Source organism: Cyprinodon variegatus, unplaced genomic scaffold (assembly GCF_000732505.1).
Source record: "Cyprinodon variegatus isolate N-32 unplaced genomic scaffold, C_variegatus-1.0 Scaffold1048, whole genome shotgun sequence".
NCBI classification, from domain to species: domain Eukaryota; kingdom Metazoa; phylum Chordata; class Actinopteri; order Cyprinodontiformes; family Cyprinodontidae; genus Cyprinodon; species Cyprinodon variegatus.
Window position 1 is genome coordinate 210,814 of NW_015151501.1, and position 14,548 is coordinate 225,361.

General features: G+C 37.9%; 2 protein-coding genes across 3 annotated transcripts in view; both read right to left on the reverse strand.

Moving 5' to 3' along the window:
- The window catches only part of klhl24 (kelch like family member 24), a 19,269-nt gene extending 9,306 nt beyond the window's left edge, over nt 1-9,963 (reverse strand). Inside the window, exons 1-6 of one of the 2 annotated variants that reach the window (XM_015399813.1) lie at nt 9,702-9,963; nt 8,737-8,796; nt 7,964-8,082; nt 7,044-7,879; nt 4,456-4,640; nt 1,095-1,213 (exon numbers count right to left, since the gene is read on the reverse strand). In XM_015399813.1, the coding sequence (XP_015255299.1) occupies nt 1,095-1,213; nt 4,456-4,640; nt 7,044-7,879; nt 7,964-8,038 (1,215 nt within the window). In that variant the 5' untranslated portion in view covers nt 8,039-8,082; nt 8,737-8,796; nt 9,702-9,963. The remainder of the gene's footprint in view (nt 1-1,094; nt 1,214-4,455; nt 4,641-7,043; nt 7,880-7,963; nt 8,083-8,736; nt 8,797-9,701) is intronic. The other variant, XM_015399812.1, reaches the window with a different exon arrangement.
- Nucleotides 9,964-12,757: 2,794 nt separating this feature from the next.
- On the reverse strand, nt 12,758-14,021 carry LOC107101055 (probable G-protein coupled receptor 148). Its single transcript, XM_015399811.1, has one exon. It carries the CDS (start codon nt 13,874-13,876, stop codon nt 12,923-12,925), a length of 954 nt encoding a protein of 317 aa, XP_015255297.1. The 5' UTR covers nt 13,877-14,021; the 3' UTR covers nt 12,758-12,922.
- Nucleotides 14,022-14,548: the final 527 nt, after the last annotated feature.

Consider the following 14,548-nt stretch of genomic DNA (forward strand, 5'->3'; position numbering starts at 1 on the left):
TTCTTTCTTTCTTTCTTTCTTTCTTTCTTTCTTTCTTTCTTTCTTTCTTTCTTTCTTTCTTTCTTTCTTTCTTTCTTTCTTTCTTTCTTTCATCTTAAAATCTATCTTAATTAGTTTACATCTAAGTTCATGTTAACCCTCAGTTGAACCATTTTAAATATCTGAGACAGGATGCCATTAATATTTTCTGAACATTATGTAAACACGCAGATTTGCCACATGCAAAACCTAGAACATTTAATTTCCTAACATGACGGTGCATGGTTGAGGAAAAAAAATTGCAAGAGGACAGGAAAATCAAGCTTGTTTGATTCAAAAAGTTCCAAAGGTGTGAGAATTAGTTCATACAGGAACTTCATTCTAAACATATTCTATCTGTGATGCGCAACCTTCATCCTAAAGGAAAACCAAGTTCCTCAAAAGAACAGCTTCCTTTGTGCCACTGCTGATGGATGTTTTAGTCACCACTTTTACAGAAAAGCCTGGAAGAAACCAGCATGTTAAGCATGCAACTTATCTTTAAAACTTAGGAAACGAAAGCAGCTGAATTATTCGGTCGGACATCCTCATACTCTTTTAGCTTAGCAAGTTCTTCCGAATTCCTAAAGCCCACTGGAGTAACATGAATCACAACAGGTGAGAAGTAAGTATGGTGAAACTCTGCCCCCCACTACGATTCCTCTGAAGAATGCTTTACTGGCTTCTGTGTAAACAAGGACTGCAGCCTCTCCATAACATCTAATTACTGTACTATTTGGTGCATATGCCAAATCTTACTGCCATCCAGATGAGTTGCATGCAAAAACATGTTGTCTTTGATGTTGTGTAAACAAAAGCCTAACATCCACATACAGACACTTAATATCATGTTCTGCTTCCTGGGTATACCTAAAAGCCCCATTGGAGTAGTTAAAGTTGTTGTATCTCACGCAAATAATCCCTTGCAGTGCATGTGGGATTGTGCAACTAGGAAACCAGTCGGCCACATGCTAGGTACCACTGTGGTGCAAGCTACAGCCAAAATATCAAGCTGTAATAAAAAAGAAAAGAGTTGAAAATCTTACACCGACACGTGAGCTTCATGTTTTATTTACCTTGCCAAGCAGGACACCCATCTTGTGTCTCCAGCGGCCTTTGACAAGAGAAGCCACTTTGATCCAAAGGTTGAGCTGGGAGTTATACAGCCACACATCCCTGCTGTTAATCCGGCCTCCTGTAGGCACAACAAAACACTTTTGATACAAATGTGACAAGATTGTGCGAAAAGAAGAGCAGGAACACAAAGAGGCAAACCACTAATACAAATACACCTGCAAAGCTTACCAAGGGCCATGTATTATTCAACATATTGGCCTCCAGCACAAAGAAAAAAGGACATGAATATTTTCACCCAGATTCATCAGCTGACTACTAAAACAGTGAGACAATTTTCAATTCAGTGTAATATAATTAGATAGAGCCCATTTAAAACTGTCATAATTTTTAACCCTAAAGAAAGTAAAAAAATAAATAAAAAAACTCAAAATAAATAAAAATAAAAATCAATGTTGATAACAAAGTCACTACGTCACTAGGTTTGCTTTCAACAAGTTCAGACATGTGGCTGTGGCCTCTCAATAGGGAGGCAGCATTTAGTATAAACATAGGGTTCTACCGAAACATTAGATATTTTCAACACCTTCTATCATTTTAAGCCGGGTTTGAAGTTATCTTTTATGTATCTTTATGTTTTATATTAACAAAACTATTGTCATTTTAATGGTAAACCACAAAGAGCCCTCACTAGTCTAAAAAGAGATGTCACAGCAGGTATTCAATAAAAATAAAATCTTAACAAAGCAATAATTGTATCATATAGAACATTTACAAAAACACTAGATGGGTGGGTATGGTTAGAACAAGTACATTTTCCTCAAAATGGTATTTTCCAATTCTTGTTTGCCCTATCACGCTTTGAAAGTGTTTGCCACCAAATTTTACACTAATTGTTTATGTGATCATCAATTTCAAATAGTAGTCAGTGATTCAAAATGACCCGGAAGGCAAAGTCACAGATAGAGACACAGGAAGGAAAGATAGTTGCAGCATGTGCCTATTTAGTAATGTTCCTGATAATAAAAGTGCCAGACAGTCTGCTAGCCTTGAGGCTATGTTGTTGATTTTTTAGGATGAAATATGTTAATGGTTGCTGAGTGACTTAAAATAGAGAAAGGAATTTAGCAAGGTATTTTTAAAAAACACGTCAAACCTTTGACTGATAGATGTCCCAATGTAATAATCAAAACATTAACTTATACTCTGCTTTTATGCCAGTAATTGGCTGTAATTTGTAACTATACATGAGGCAAGCTTATGTGTACCTTTGGATAGCAGAAAAAAATGCTCTTATATTACACTTATTCGCTTTAATGGCCTTTTATCTGTAAGTTGGCACGCTTCCTGTCAATGGACAGGAAAAAAAAAAAAAAAACAACAGCTTGTATCTGCAACTGAGCCAAACAAAGATTAAGCCCACAGGCTGCAGCTGTGCTGGGTTATGGATTAGGGACTGCATTTGTACCCGTTTCCTGTGAGAAAAGGGAAAGACATAGAGGAAGGAGGAACGTACACAAATGTAAATAGAAGTATAAAGGACAAAGGGGAAAACTACACCAAACACAATCAACACAATCATACCACCGAGAAAAAAAAGTGGGGCAGCGAGAATCTTAGGACTATAAACAAGTTATGTATATGTAACGTGCGTGTCAGTCATAAAACTTTGGGGGAGGAGCACTGTATGTTTTCAAGCAGTCTGAGAACAGATTTATAGCTCACATGTGAGGACTTGGCACATGGACAGATTCCAGCACACTCTTTGCTTAGAGGGACACTTTTCCTTATTTCCTCTCATTTTCTCTCCATTTTCTTATGCTAAAAAACTTTCTTTTAGCTGTAATGTTGAATAACTTTTTCACAGAATGTGTAAGCACAAACAGTACTCATAAACTCCCAACCATTTCCATTACTCAGTTTTCTTAAAATAGTTATACAAACATAAAAAACTGCACCACTGTCCACATTGCAATTCTAAAGTAAAACTTCAGTTATTTGAGCTGAGATGACGATTATATTTGGATTTAATTTGAAAAAAACAAAGCAGGTCATAGACATGTCTTACATAATCCAAGTCCCTATTTTTCCCCTCAGAGGAGGTTTAAGCTCTTTTGGCACACATTTAATTTAGGAAACCCAGCTGTTACCAGGAAGTCTTTAGAGCTGTGATATTTAGGATTCTCTTTTGTTTAAAAACTATTCACTGTACAATCTGAAGAGCAGGAAAGTGTATCTAGAACTCTCTGAACACAAGACTCTGTGGATGCAGCTAAAAGGGAGATAAACTAAATAGTTAACCAACAGGAAGATTGAGCTGACAAATAAAAGCGTCTCCTAGCACTAGGCCTAAAGAGCTCCAGATGTTTTCAGCTTTTCCTGCACAGCTGAAACTGTTAGGGGGTAAAAATGACAGAGGGCAGAACTGACCATTAGCTTTCCTGCCAACATTAAAAACACTGGATGGTGAAAAAGCAAAGCCTTAAGGATGTATAGATATAGTTTTAGAGTAACATTGTCCTTTTATGTATGTTATGAGGTTTACCTTACTACTTACTTACCAAAAAAAAAAAAAAAAAAAAAAAAAACAGGAAAAAAAGGTAAAGACCTTCCTAAATTACCTGTAATTAAAAATTCTTTCTGTTTGACAAATTGCTGAGTAAGTGAAAACTTTGTTAATAAGTAATTACAACAATGTAATTCCCCTTTTCTTGTACCACTCAGCTTGCTTATATTTTGCACATACAAACTATCAGTGCAGGGTGTCCTTTTTTTAGTGATATAAGAGAAAGAAGTGGAGCCAAACAAATAAAAGAAGAGGTATTATAAGAGGTAAATATTTAGCAGTTAAACACACTCAAAAAAGTAGTAAAGAAGAGACGAAATATCAAGCTAATATCTACTACAATGCATCAACTTAGACAGGATATCAGCCTTGTCAGAGTCACAAAAATCATTGTTAATATTTTCATTGTTATTTATTTCTACCAGGAAATTCTTAGCCACTCCAGGTCAAACTTTCAGGTTAATAACAATAGCAAAAAATAAAAGCCTGGGACTCAACTCTAAGCCAGATATTTTTGAATTGATGGATAGGAAGCAAAACATCTTCAAACTTGGAAAACAAAGTCAAGTGTTTTTTTTTTTACTTTTTAAAAACTTTTTTGAAATGACTTTGACCTGGATGACTCAGAATCCTCACCAGCATACAACAATGGCAAAAGGTTAAGCTAAGCTAGGAAAATAAGAAAAATAAGGAAACCCTGTAGGACTCCAGAACTGATGCCTTCCCACTTTGGTTATACGTGATTTAAAGACTTGATAAAATACAACTAATAAAACAAAAACACAGCATGTTCTCACCAGACACTAAGATGTCATTGCGCAAGGCACAGACGGCGTACTCTGACTTGGTGAACTCAGGCAGTTTTGAGAGCGACTTCCATTCTCCTGTTACTGGATCATAGCAATCATTGTAGGGCAGGTTGAAGCCCCCCACTCGCTCACAACCCCCAACCACAACAATCACCTCTGAGAAGCCAGTTGACCTGAGTAGAGGACAGTAGGTTAAGTTAGACATAAAAGTATTGATTAAAAAAGTGTTACAGCTGTATAATTATACAAAAGACAACATCAACTTTTTCCTTATAACATGTTAGAATCACGATTTCTAATTGAAGAAGTATGCTTAGCAGGGATTATTTGCCATCTTCCCCTTGAGCACATCTTCAAAGCAAAATTTAGCTCATTATGGGGAAGAAAAAAAACTTAAACTGACAAATACACAAAACTACAGCTATGCATGTGGGAGAGAGCAAATCCAACATTGGCCGGTGTTGAGAGGATTAAGCTTTTAATTGTCTATACCAGTGGCGGCTGGTGGAGTTTTCTCCAGGGGGATCTTTACATTCAAAATAGACCAAAAACCAATCAAAGGTATACTAAGTTATCACACCAGTATATTCATATAAATGCCAACAACAAAAAACATTATAAAAACACATTATAAAACAAAAACACAATTTCATGTACAGGTACATGTACTTTTTGTACATAAATCTTGCCCTTCTGAGGCTTTGTGAAGGCAAATCTGTGTTCTGCAAGGTCCAATAGTGTGTTACAAACTTAAAAAAGATTTACCAGCTTAATAGAAAAGCTATTAATCAGCTTAATATTTTTTTAATATATAAAACTATTTATTTTCTGAGTGTTTATTTAAGAGCAATTATGCAAATTAACAAACATCTAGAAAAAGAACACTATGTTATATTATTTTCCCATGTGAATCCCAGATTGTTCATTCCTCTTTGCCTTTTCTAAAATGTGCTTTAAATCAGTTATAGCTGCCTTTATCCATGCTGGGTCAGATCCCTATGTTTGAAAAAGGGACAGTTGAAAGGCAGGGAAAGCAGAATCAAGCATTAGTCTTGCTTAATGCAGTTAGCCGAGTAATGTAGCTAAACCAGGTCCTGGAAAAAGTGAACCGTCTCCATCTGTCTTTAAGACTACTGATTAATTTTAATGTTCAACTGATCAGTTCCAAACACTTTCACCTCCAGCTTATCTTGGTAAGTTTGATTTAAGGGAGTTCAGTTCCAACCTGTCAATCAGCCGCAGTACTACTGTGACGACGGTTCCTGTCAGAATAGGGCGCAGCTCTCCTGCGCCCCGAGCTCTCCTATCCTTTTACATTGCAGAGGAGCTACTGCTCGTGTACAACTTTTAAAGAGAGTCTATGGCCAAAGATTTTTGTGCCCCAGGGCGGAAATACGTCACCGATATGACGACAAACAAAACAGTTTAACTTTTCATTAAAGATTAAATATTTATCTTGCACACGTAAAAAATATATAAATATAATTCGAAATATTGTAATTTTATAATTACATTTTTTGTTGTTTTTTTAATGTCTTAATCAAGGTCATTGGGTGGTGGGGTGCCCTGGCGCCCTCTATTGACCAGCCGCCAGTGGTCTATACGTCTAAAAAGCATAAGCTACATCTGTGTGTGTGCAACAGATCAATTATACATCTGCCAGCTCTGAAGAAAGGAAAGGCTCTGGTATCCACACAAAGCCAAAAAAAACAAGCATCTGTTTTGATCCCCATTTGGCCCTCTAGGCAAGACAATAAAGAAAGGGACCAACTGCCTAACTGGTTTGCTGCTATGAACAACCCAGTCTGGATAATGACAAAACACCTGAAATTCATGTTGCTCAGCCTTAATAACTGACAGCTGGCACCAGTCCCAGTTTTGACAATTCACAGAGTTCAAATTACCAATGCAGCTGCACTGCTCATTATGTAAGGTAGCCCACCATATGCTCTTGTTTTTAAATATCGCGTTTAGTTAGCTCTATCCTTTGTCCTGTATTAGTGAGTCCAACTGGACACCCTTCCAGCAACAAACAGATGAACCATCAGTAATAAATGAAACTTTGGGAAATCTATGAACGGTGAACAAACAGGAACGTAAGGAAAAAACGTGTGAGCTTTGACAATGGTAGAAAAACAAGACTCGATATTTTCATTTGATTGCTAGTTCTTGCATCATAATGTTTTTTTTAAACAGCTGTCTATGTTTGAACATGCCTTGCCTCCATCTATCATTTACATTTCAAGACAGAGCTACAAAACAAAGCCAAGGGAATGCCACACTTCTTCTCTCTCCAGCACAATAACACCCTGTCTGTGTCTCTGTGACAAGCAGCTACAACAACACATTGGCAGCTGAGAGCAACGAGTTTAGAAGAAACTTTTCTTCACGCTGAAATAGCGAAGAAAAAAAACAAAAAAGAAAAAGAAACAAAAACAAATGACTGACAGATGAGATCAATCAAGATCTTATTTCTCTGGAAATATTACTCATTAGAAGTCATTACTTCCATAGGCATTCATATCCAAGTTCCCTGCACCTTCCTCATACCAAAGGATACAAAGATTTTTCGTTACCTGCGTGGGCGGGTTCTGGGTGACATCATTTCATTTCCAAGGACATGGTAGCGCCTAGCCTCGTGGAGAAGCTGGTAGCATTCTGGAGCATTCTGGATGAGCTCGTCTCCCTCCACTGTCTGGACGAAGTAATTGGGGTGAAGCAGGGGCAACCGAACGTGCTGCAGCAAACTCTTCAGCATGGGTCGTCTCAGTTCCACATTGTGGTACACCCATCTCATAACTGCCTCAAACACCATCTCCTCCTTACTGACAGACAGGTCTTCTCTGCAAATATAGTCTTTCAGCTCTTCAAGGCGTAGGTCAAGGAACTCCTCATGGTGTGACACCTCTGTGAAGTTGGCCAGCGCGTAAGTCTTGCATTGGCTGGCAAGCTGCTTGAGAGAGTGAGCATCTGCAAAGCGTTGGATGCCAAGACAGTTGCATGGGTCCAGCTGGTCTTCCAGGAACTTTGCACAAGCATCCCTAAGTGTAGTGATCTGGAAGAGGTTGGCGGTTTCAAAGAGGGACTGGACATTCTCAGTGGTGATCCTGGCCCGGCCAGTGTAAACATAGTTGAGGAAGGACTCCATCGCTTCGGCCACAATCCCGTTGATTTCAACTAGCATTTCTCGGCTCTCACGGTGATCATTGCAGAACATGGCTTTGAAGTAGGAGGAGCAGGCACAAAGAACAGCACGGTGGCAGGGAAACTCGCGTCCCTGCACACTGATGATCACATCAGTAAAAAGGCGGCAGTCACGAAACTCATTGAACACCTTAAGAATCTCCTCTGAATGTGATGCACCAGAGCAGAAGTCAAAGATATCGCCTATTTTGTATTCAACTGGCATTACCTTGAGAAAACAAAAATAGATTCATAAATATGACAGAAAATTATGGTTTAGACAAAACATATTTATATTTAGAAAATGCAGTACCTTGCGTTTGACAACCGGCGACTCTTTGGTGCCTGAGTTGATGTTGTTTACTCTTCTTCCCAAAATCAACACCATGGCTACCACCTTTACCAGACACGCTCCTTAAACTTATGGGTGATCTAAAATGATTAAATTAGCACAGCATAAAAAAAAATGCTTATATAAAGTATCCATGTTGGTATTAATCAGGGAATGGATTGAAGAATGAAGAGTCAACAAAAGCGAACTTTTTTACCACGACACATTAGAAACTAAATTTGACCCAACTGCATTGTGATCATCAACAAAGACTGAAATTTAATTTCAATCTGTCTATTTAATAAGATATAATAGTCTTGAAGTCATTTCTGGATATGAATTGGGACTTGTTATTTCCATACAGTGCTATAAGATGTGCTTTACACTACAATCAGTCATTCACTCATTCATGGTGGCAAACTACATTGTAGCCACAGCTTCCCTGGGGCTCACTGACAGAAGCGAGGCTGCTGTACACTGGTGCCACCGGGCCACCATCAGTAGGCAAAGCAGGTAAAGTGTCTTGCCCAAGGACACAACAACACTGAAAGCCAGAGCCGGGGCTTGAACCGACAACCCTCTTATTGCAGGGCAATCTCTTGCATCCAACCCCACATTTAGAGTAAAGTGGTGCTTAAGAAATAAACTGAACTTACTTATAATTCCATTATTTATTTAGGGAAACAAAAAAACAGCTTTAATCTCACATAAAAAGCAAGGTTTTTAAGAGGCAAATGTGAGCGCCATAAACACACCTAGCTTTCTATGGCGTGCTCAACACCTCTACAAAACAGTTGTGGCCTGGAGCACAATTTCTGGGAAGAGAATGAGGATGACAAAGAGGCAGAGGCAAGAAAAAAAACGGTTAGAGGCCAATTTACATGTCAGTCAAGTTTGTGCTGAAAGAAACTGAAGAGGGATGCTATCAGGAAATATTTAATTAATGCAGACTGTTTCTTTCCGGTAACATTTTGTAGATAATTGTATTTTGCATCTTGTTTTCTTTTATATGTAACCTTTTGTTGTCTTTTTTCTAATATAGAAATAGTATTACATAACAAAGGTTTCACAGCCAAGAACACGTAGTTTTATTTGCAAAAGAGAAATTAATTTAGAAGAAATAATCTCAATCTAAAAAAAAATGCCTACGGCTAAAGCACCTCTTTTAGATTTAACAAGAAGACAGGCTTTACTTCCAGTGAGGTAATTTATCTCTTTGTTATTTTTAACTTGTTAGACTCAACCCATTCACGTGTCTTATTTGCCAGCAGCGCAGCAGCAGCAGGCCTCTGTAGTCAGACACATTACAGGACAGGTTTAGCCAGGAGGCGTCTGACATTTGCTTTGTTAATGCGCTATACCTCAAAGGAAACAAAGAAAACATTTCATATATAGAAACACTGACCTAAAATAAACCTGGTATCTCATACTTAAACAAACTGAATTCATACCTCTGTTAAAGTTTGTATTTGGAAATATAAGTATGTAAAATGCATAACTTTTCTCTATAAAAATGATATAATATGTTATTACTGCTAATTAACTTAAGTGAGTGCAGCTGCGCGGACGGTTGAGCAAACTGGCGGTTAAACAAAGCCAACATGCCTCGCGCCCGACTAACACAAAAAAAAAGTTAGCTAAATTCTTGTTAAATAAATATAGATTTTAATAAGAAATAAGCCTATTAAATCTGTGCAAATAGAAAAAAAGTGTTTTTTACCTTTAACAGAAGCTTCCAGATGCGGCCTATGTCTTCTGTTATGAGTAAAGGAAAAACAAAGGGGGAAAAAAAATATTAGAAAAAAAAAAAACTGTTGAAAAGTTCGCCCCTTCTTATATGATATATTTAATCGAACTGTTATGAAAAATACGCCAAAATATGACACAAACGGGACATCCTGACGTGATACTAAATACTAAAACAAAGACTCTCAACTACCTGATTCTGTTGTAAACAGAACCCTTTATATAGGCTACATCTGCTTGTCAAGAGAAAAAAAAAAAACGTTCCACAGGACCTACGCAGTTTCTAGTGATGCATTCTGGGTAATGCAGTCTTTGCGTCCTTTTTTAAACAGAGATGTTTTGGACAAGAAAACTACGGACCCCGTGAGGCACCAGTTCTCCACGTGGCTTCCCTTTGTTTGCAAACAAACGCCAACTATACCGGAGGAAAAAAGTCATAACAAAACAGGTTGAAGGAAAGAATTAAATACAACAAACGATTTATGAGCCATTTAAGCAGTTATTATGTAAAAGTGTAGTTGATCGTTAGCCGCTTCGTAGTTTTAAACGACCTAAAACTAAAACATGTTTTTTGAGTAATAACATAGTTATAAAGCATATAAGCGGTGACAAGGAAGGAGGAACTTAGTTGAAACAAAGGATGTCATAACTTCCTGCTAATGTTGCAAAATACTGTTTTTATAGGTTTACACCAGATAACCCTCCACTTTCAACGAGCAAACTTGAAAACCTAACAGAAAAAAACTGAAATGTTAGAACTGTAAATTCAGTCATATGTTTATATTACTTTTATATATATATATATATATATATATATATATATATATATATATATATATATATATATTACTATTTTTCCAAAGCTGCACTTTAAAAAAAAAAAGAAATTGTCCAGAGAGCTGTTCTAAACGAAATGTCTTTTCTTTGTATACTTGTGTAAACAAATTACAAATAAATCTGTCTAAGTCTAAACCTTCAAATAGGACTAGGATGATAGGTAATGACCAAATTGTACATTTTTTTGTTTGCTTTTTTTTTTTTTTTTGAAGAAACCCTAAAAGTCCATGTTGCAATAATCAAGATTAGGAAACACCTGCCGATCCTAACAAAGCAACATAGAGAAAACTAAAGTTGTTTTTGCAAATAAAACAAATATAGGTTAAGTTTTGTTGTTGAATCAATCAAGGATTAGAATGATAGAGCTAGAAATGCTGGCAAATGTTAACACCTGTAGAATGTGCTGCACAAAGGTCATATGCCCAAGGTTTAGAAAACACCTCTGCTCTTTTCTTGTTGCAAGCAATAGCAGAAAAGCTGTTAAACAGACAAATGTGTCCCTCTGCTGTTGAGTTGCTGAAACACACAGATTGCCACCATTCTCTCTTCTTCAGGGACCATAAATCACCATGCCGATGATCTATTTACACACCATGTTTTAGACAAACAAGGCTCAGACAGCTAACATAGTTAAGTGTTTATTTTAATGCAGTTAGGAAACTGTAAACTTGTTTAACATGTTTAACAGGATTTCATACCACATTAGGCAGAACATTTTACATTCATGGTAATAATATCGCAATCAAACATGGCAAATAAATACTAAATAAATACAAACAAGTTCTTAAATATAAAATACACAAAACTAACAAACTACAGGTTGCAAGGATGTGTTCTTGCTTGAAATTAAACGACAGGCAGCACGTAATAAATTCAGTGTGCAATTATTAGTTAAGGAAGGTGAAATATTAAGAAAGAACCTTTGATCCAATGAGGGGGATTATTCAAAGCCCACATGGAGGGAATTCAGCTAGGAATGCAACCTTAGGCATTCTTACTACAAGGGAACAGTGCTAACTGTAACGTTTCTAGACATTCAAATACTTGTATTCAAATTCATATCGGGTACAAAGGCAAATGAACTGGTAATGACGAGAATAAAATACAATTTTCATTCAAAAAAGGGAGCTACAAGCTCAAGATGGTACAAGATGTTGAAAGGCTGCAACATGACAGACATAAACATTATTTAAAAGCTAAGGTATAGATTAAACAGGAAACACCCGATGAGACATCAAGGTGGAAAGAGACATGCTTGTCAAATATCATTGCACTTTAAATCTATCGCTGAAGAAGTTAAAAACTAGTTGAATATCCACTATTCTGGATATAAGGCTGTTTGCAGTTTTTAGAATTCAGTGGTTAAAAAAAAAAAATCAAACTGAAAACTAGTATTTGAGAGACTACCAGAAATTCCTGTTCTGGGACACCCCTATACTTGCTTCTGTGGGGGGATCTAGGTGCTCCCAGCCCATAGACCCTCCAGCGTGTCCTGGGTCGTCCCCTGGGCCTCCTCCTAGGAGGACATACCCGGAACAGCACCCGAGGGAGGTGTCTAGGGGGAATCTGAAAAGGATGTCCGAGCCACAGCAGCTAACTCCTCTCCATGTGGAGAAGCGGCTCTCCTGGATGACCAAGCTCCTCAACCTATCTCTAAGGGAGAACCCAGCCACCCAGTGAAGAAGGCTACTTTCTGCTGCTTGTAACCAGAATCTTTCTTTCCATAATGATCCAGAATTCATGACCATAGGTTACGGTAGGAACATAGACCAAGTTAATCGAGAGCTTTGCCTTTTTGCTCAGCTCTTTCTTCAACACGAGGGACCAACAGACAATCTTTTCTCAGTTAACTGAAAAGAAATGAAGGCTATAGTAGTTGCGGGTTTATTTCTAAAACAAGTTGATCAAGTTGTCTTTGGGTGATCAACTGTAGTATACTTTCTTTGTAGTCTTAATCTAGAACTAGAGAATTAAATAAGTGATTTGAAATTATGTCTACGAAAACATTTGATCATTTAGCATCCATATATTACTTAAGAGTGACAAATTGACAGAAAATTTTAGAAACAAATTTTCAGCACTAAAAGGAAACATTAATGGCCAAAAGAAATTGCCAAACAAAAGAATGTACAGGTGCAGCAGGGACCATGACCTGGATTCTTAGAACATGAACAATTTGTCATACATATTTTGTTAATCTGATCATGTAGGCATTAAAAGTTTAATTGGGATATGTTTAAAAACAATAGTTCAACATTATAGTTGAACAAACCTTATCAAAACAGACCTTTAGGCAACAAGTTCCCAAAAACTAGGCCGTAAACCACATGGTCATTAGTCTGCATAGTAGGCAGCTCTTCATGATGAGGTGTTTTCCCGGTTTCTCCTGCTCCAGTGTAGCAGAAGTGTGAGACTTTCAGCAATCTCGCGGTACCTCAGACCATACAGGTAAGGAGCAAGTGCCCTAGGCAGCAGCATGAAGATATTAGCATTGACTGTACTGATCCAGACGCGAAGATCTTGACTTATGTTTTTCCTTGGAAAGATGAAGAGCTCCAGGGCAAAAACAAAGCCAGGGGCAAAATAGAGCAGAAGAAGAACTCCGTGGACCAGCACTGTGACCCGAGCCCTAGAGAAGCGGCTGTGCCAGATTCCCTGCGTCCTTGTCACCATGTACAGGCGAATGTAGCAGTAGAGAATGATAAAGCTGCAGATCAGTGCAGAAACAAAGAAGTACATGTAGATCCCCTCGACAGCCTTGGCCTCAAAGAAACCAAAGGAGATGAGAGCCAGACACACAGGTACTTTCCCATGGGGACTCTCATCCTGCATCATCATCATCAACGTGAAAGGGTATATGGCGCACAAGATCCACACCATGCCCAGTATGCCGTGGGTCTGGGTTGGTGAGAGGAGGTTATGGTAACGGAGAGGCCAGCGCACTGCGGCAAAGGTGTCAACCACCATGAGAGTCACAGTGAGGATGGCACTGCTGTAGGCTGTGACAAGGATGGCGGTGAAAAGCTCACAAAGGAGCCAGGGTATTTTAGCCTTCACAGCATTACCAATCAAAGTGACCAGGTTGAGGCTGAGGAAGAGAATGTCTGCAGCCAGGGTGTTGGCCATCAACAGGTAACGGGTCTCTCTACGTAAAGGACGTGATAGAATAATGCACACCAGGACAACGGGGTCTGCAATAAATGAGAACACAGTGATGACAACGCTGGGGATGATAAAGAAGTGAAGATGCCAGTGCTCCATGCTTTCAGTCCAATCCTTTGTGAGATTAAAAATGACTTCGGACGACGTCATTGCGATATTGTTTTGGAGGGGAAACACGGATAGATGATAATGGGGATTTATATGGCCCTGCACGTTGTCCAGTTACGTCCTGTTGGGAAAGAACATCGGAAATTACTGTAAATACAGGCGCATAATAAAGTCTAATCCAGAAATACATTTTGATTGTTATGCAACATCTCGTAGTTGAACGACTTAAAATAATTGTATAAGAAATAAACCATTTTATAATGCAATTCATGTCTCCTTTTTATATCCTGCTTGCAGCAGAAATTACCTTACTAGGTGGACACCATAAAGTCAATGTCAAACATAAACAGTTTTTGAATGACTATGCTTTTGCAGCAATAGACACTTCTCAGTTCTTATAGGTCATCCAACTATAATTCATAGCCCATATAAAACTAGGTTACTAGAGGTAATTATGGAAATCAACAGTGCGTGCTTCTCGCCTGCATTCAAATTTAAACCCTTCATAAAAGGGGACTCTGTAACTCGTACATGTCTAATGAAAAGAAATGCGTATAATTAATAGGGCTCTAAAAATGAAAAGGATGATATAAGTTGGTATCAAACATGCCAATTCATAAATTTCATAGGGCATTACTTATAAACAATACATTTCAAAGGTCAGAATGCAAACAAGATATAAATGCCATTACCGTTCAGACAGGTTTAACACCA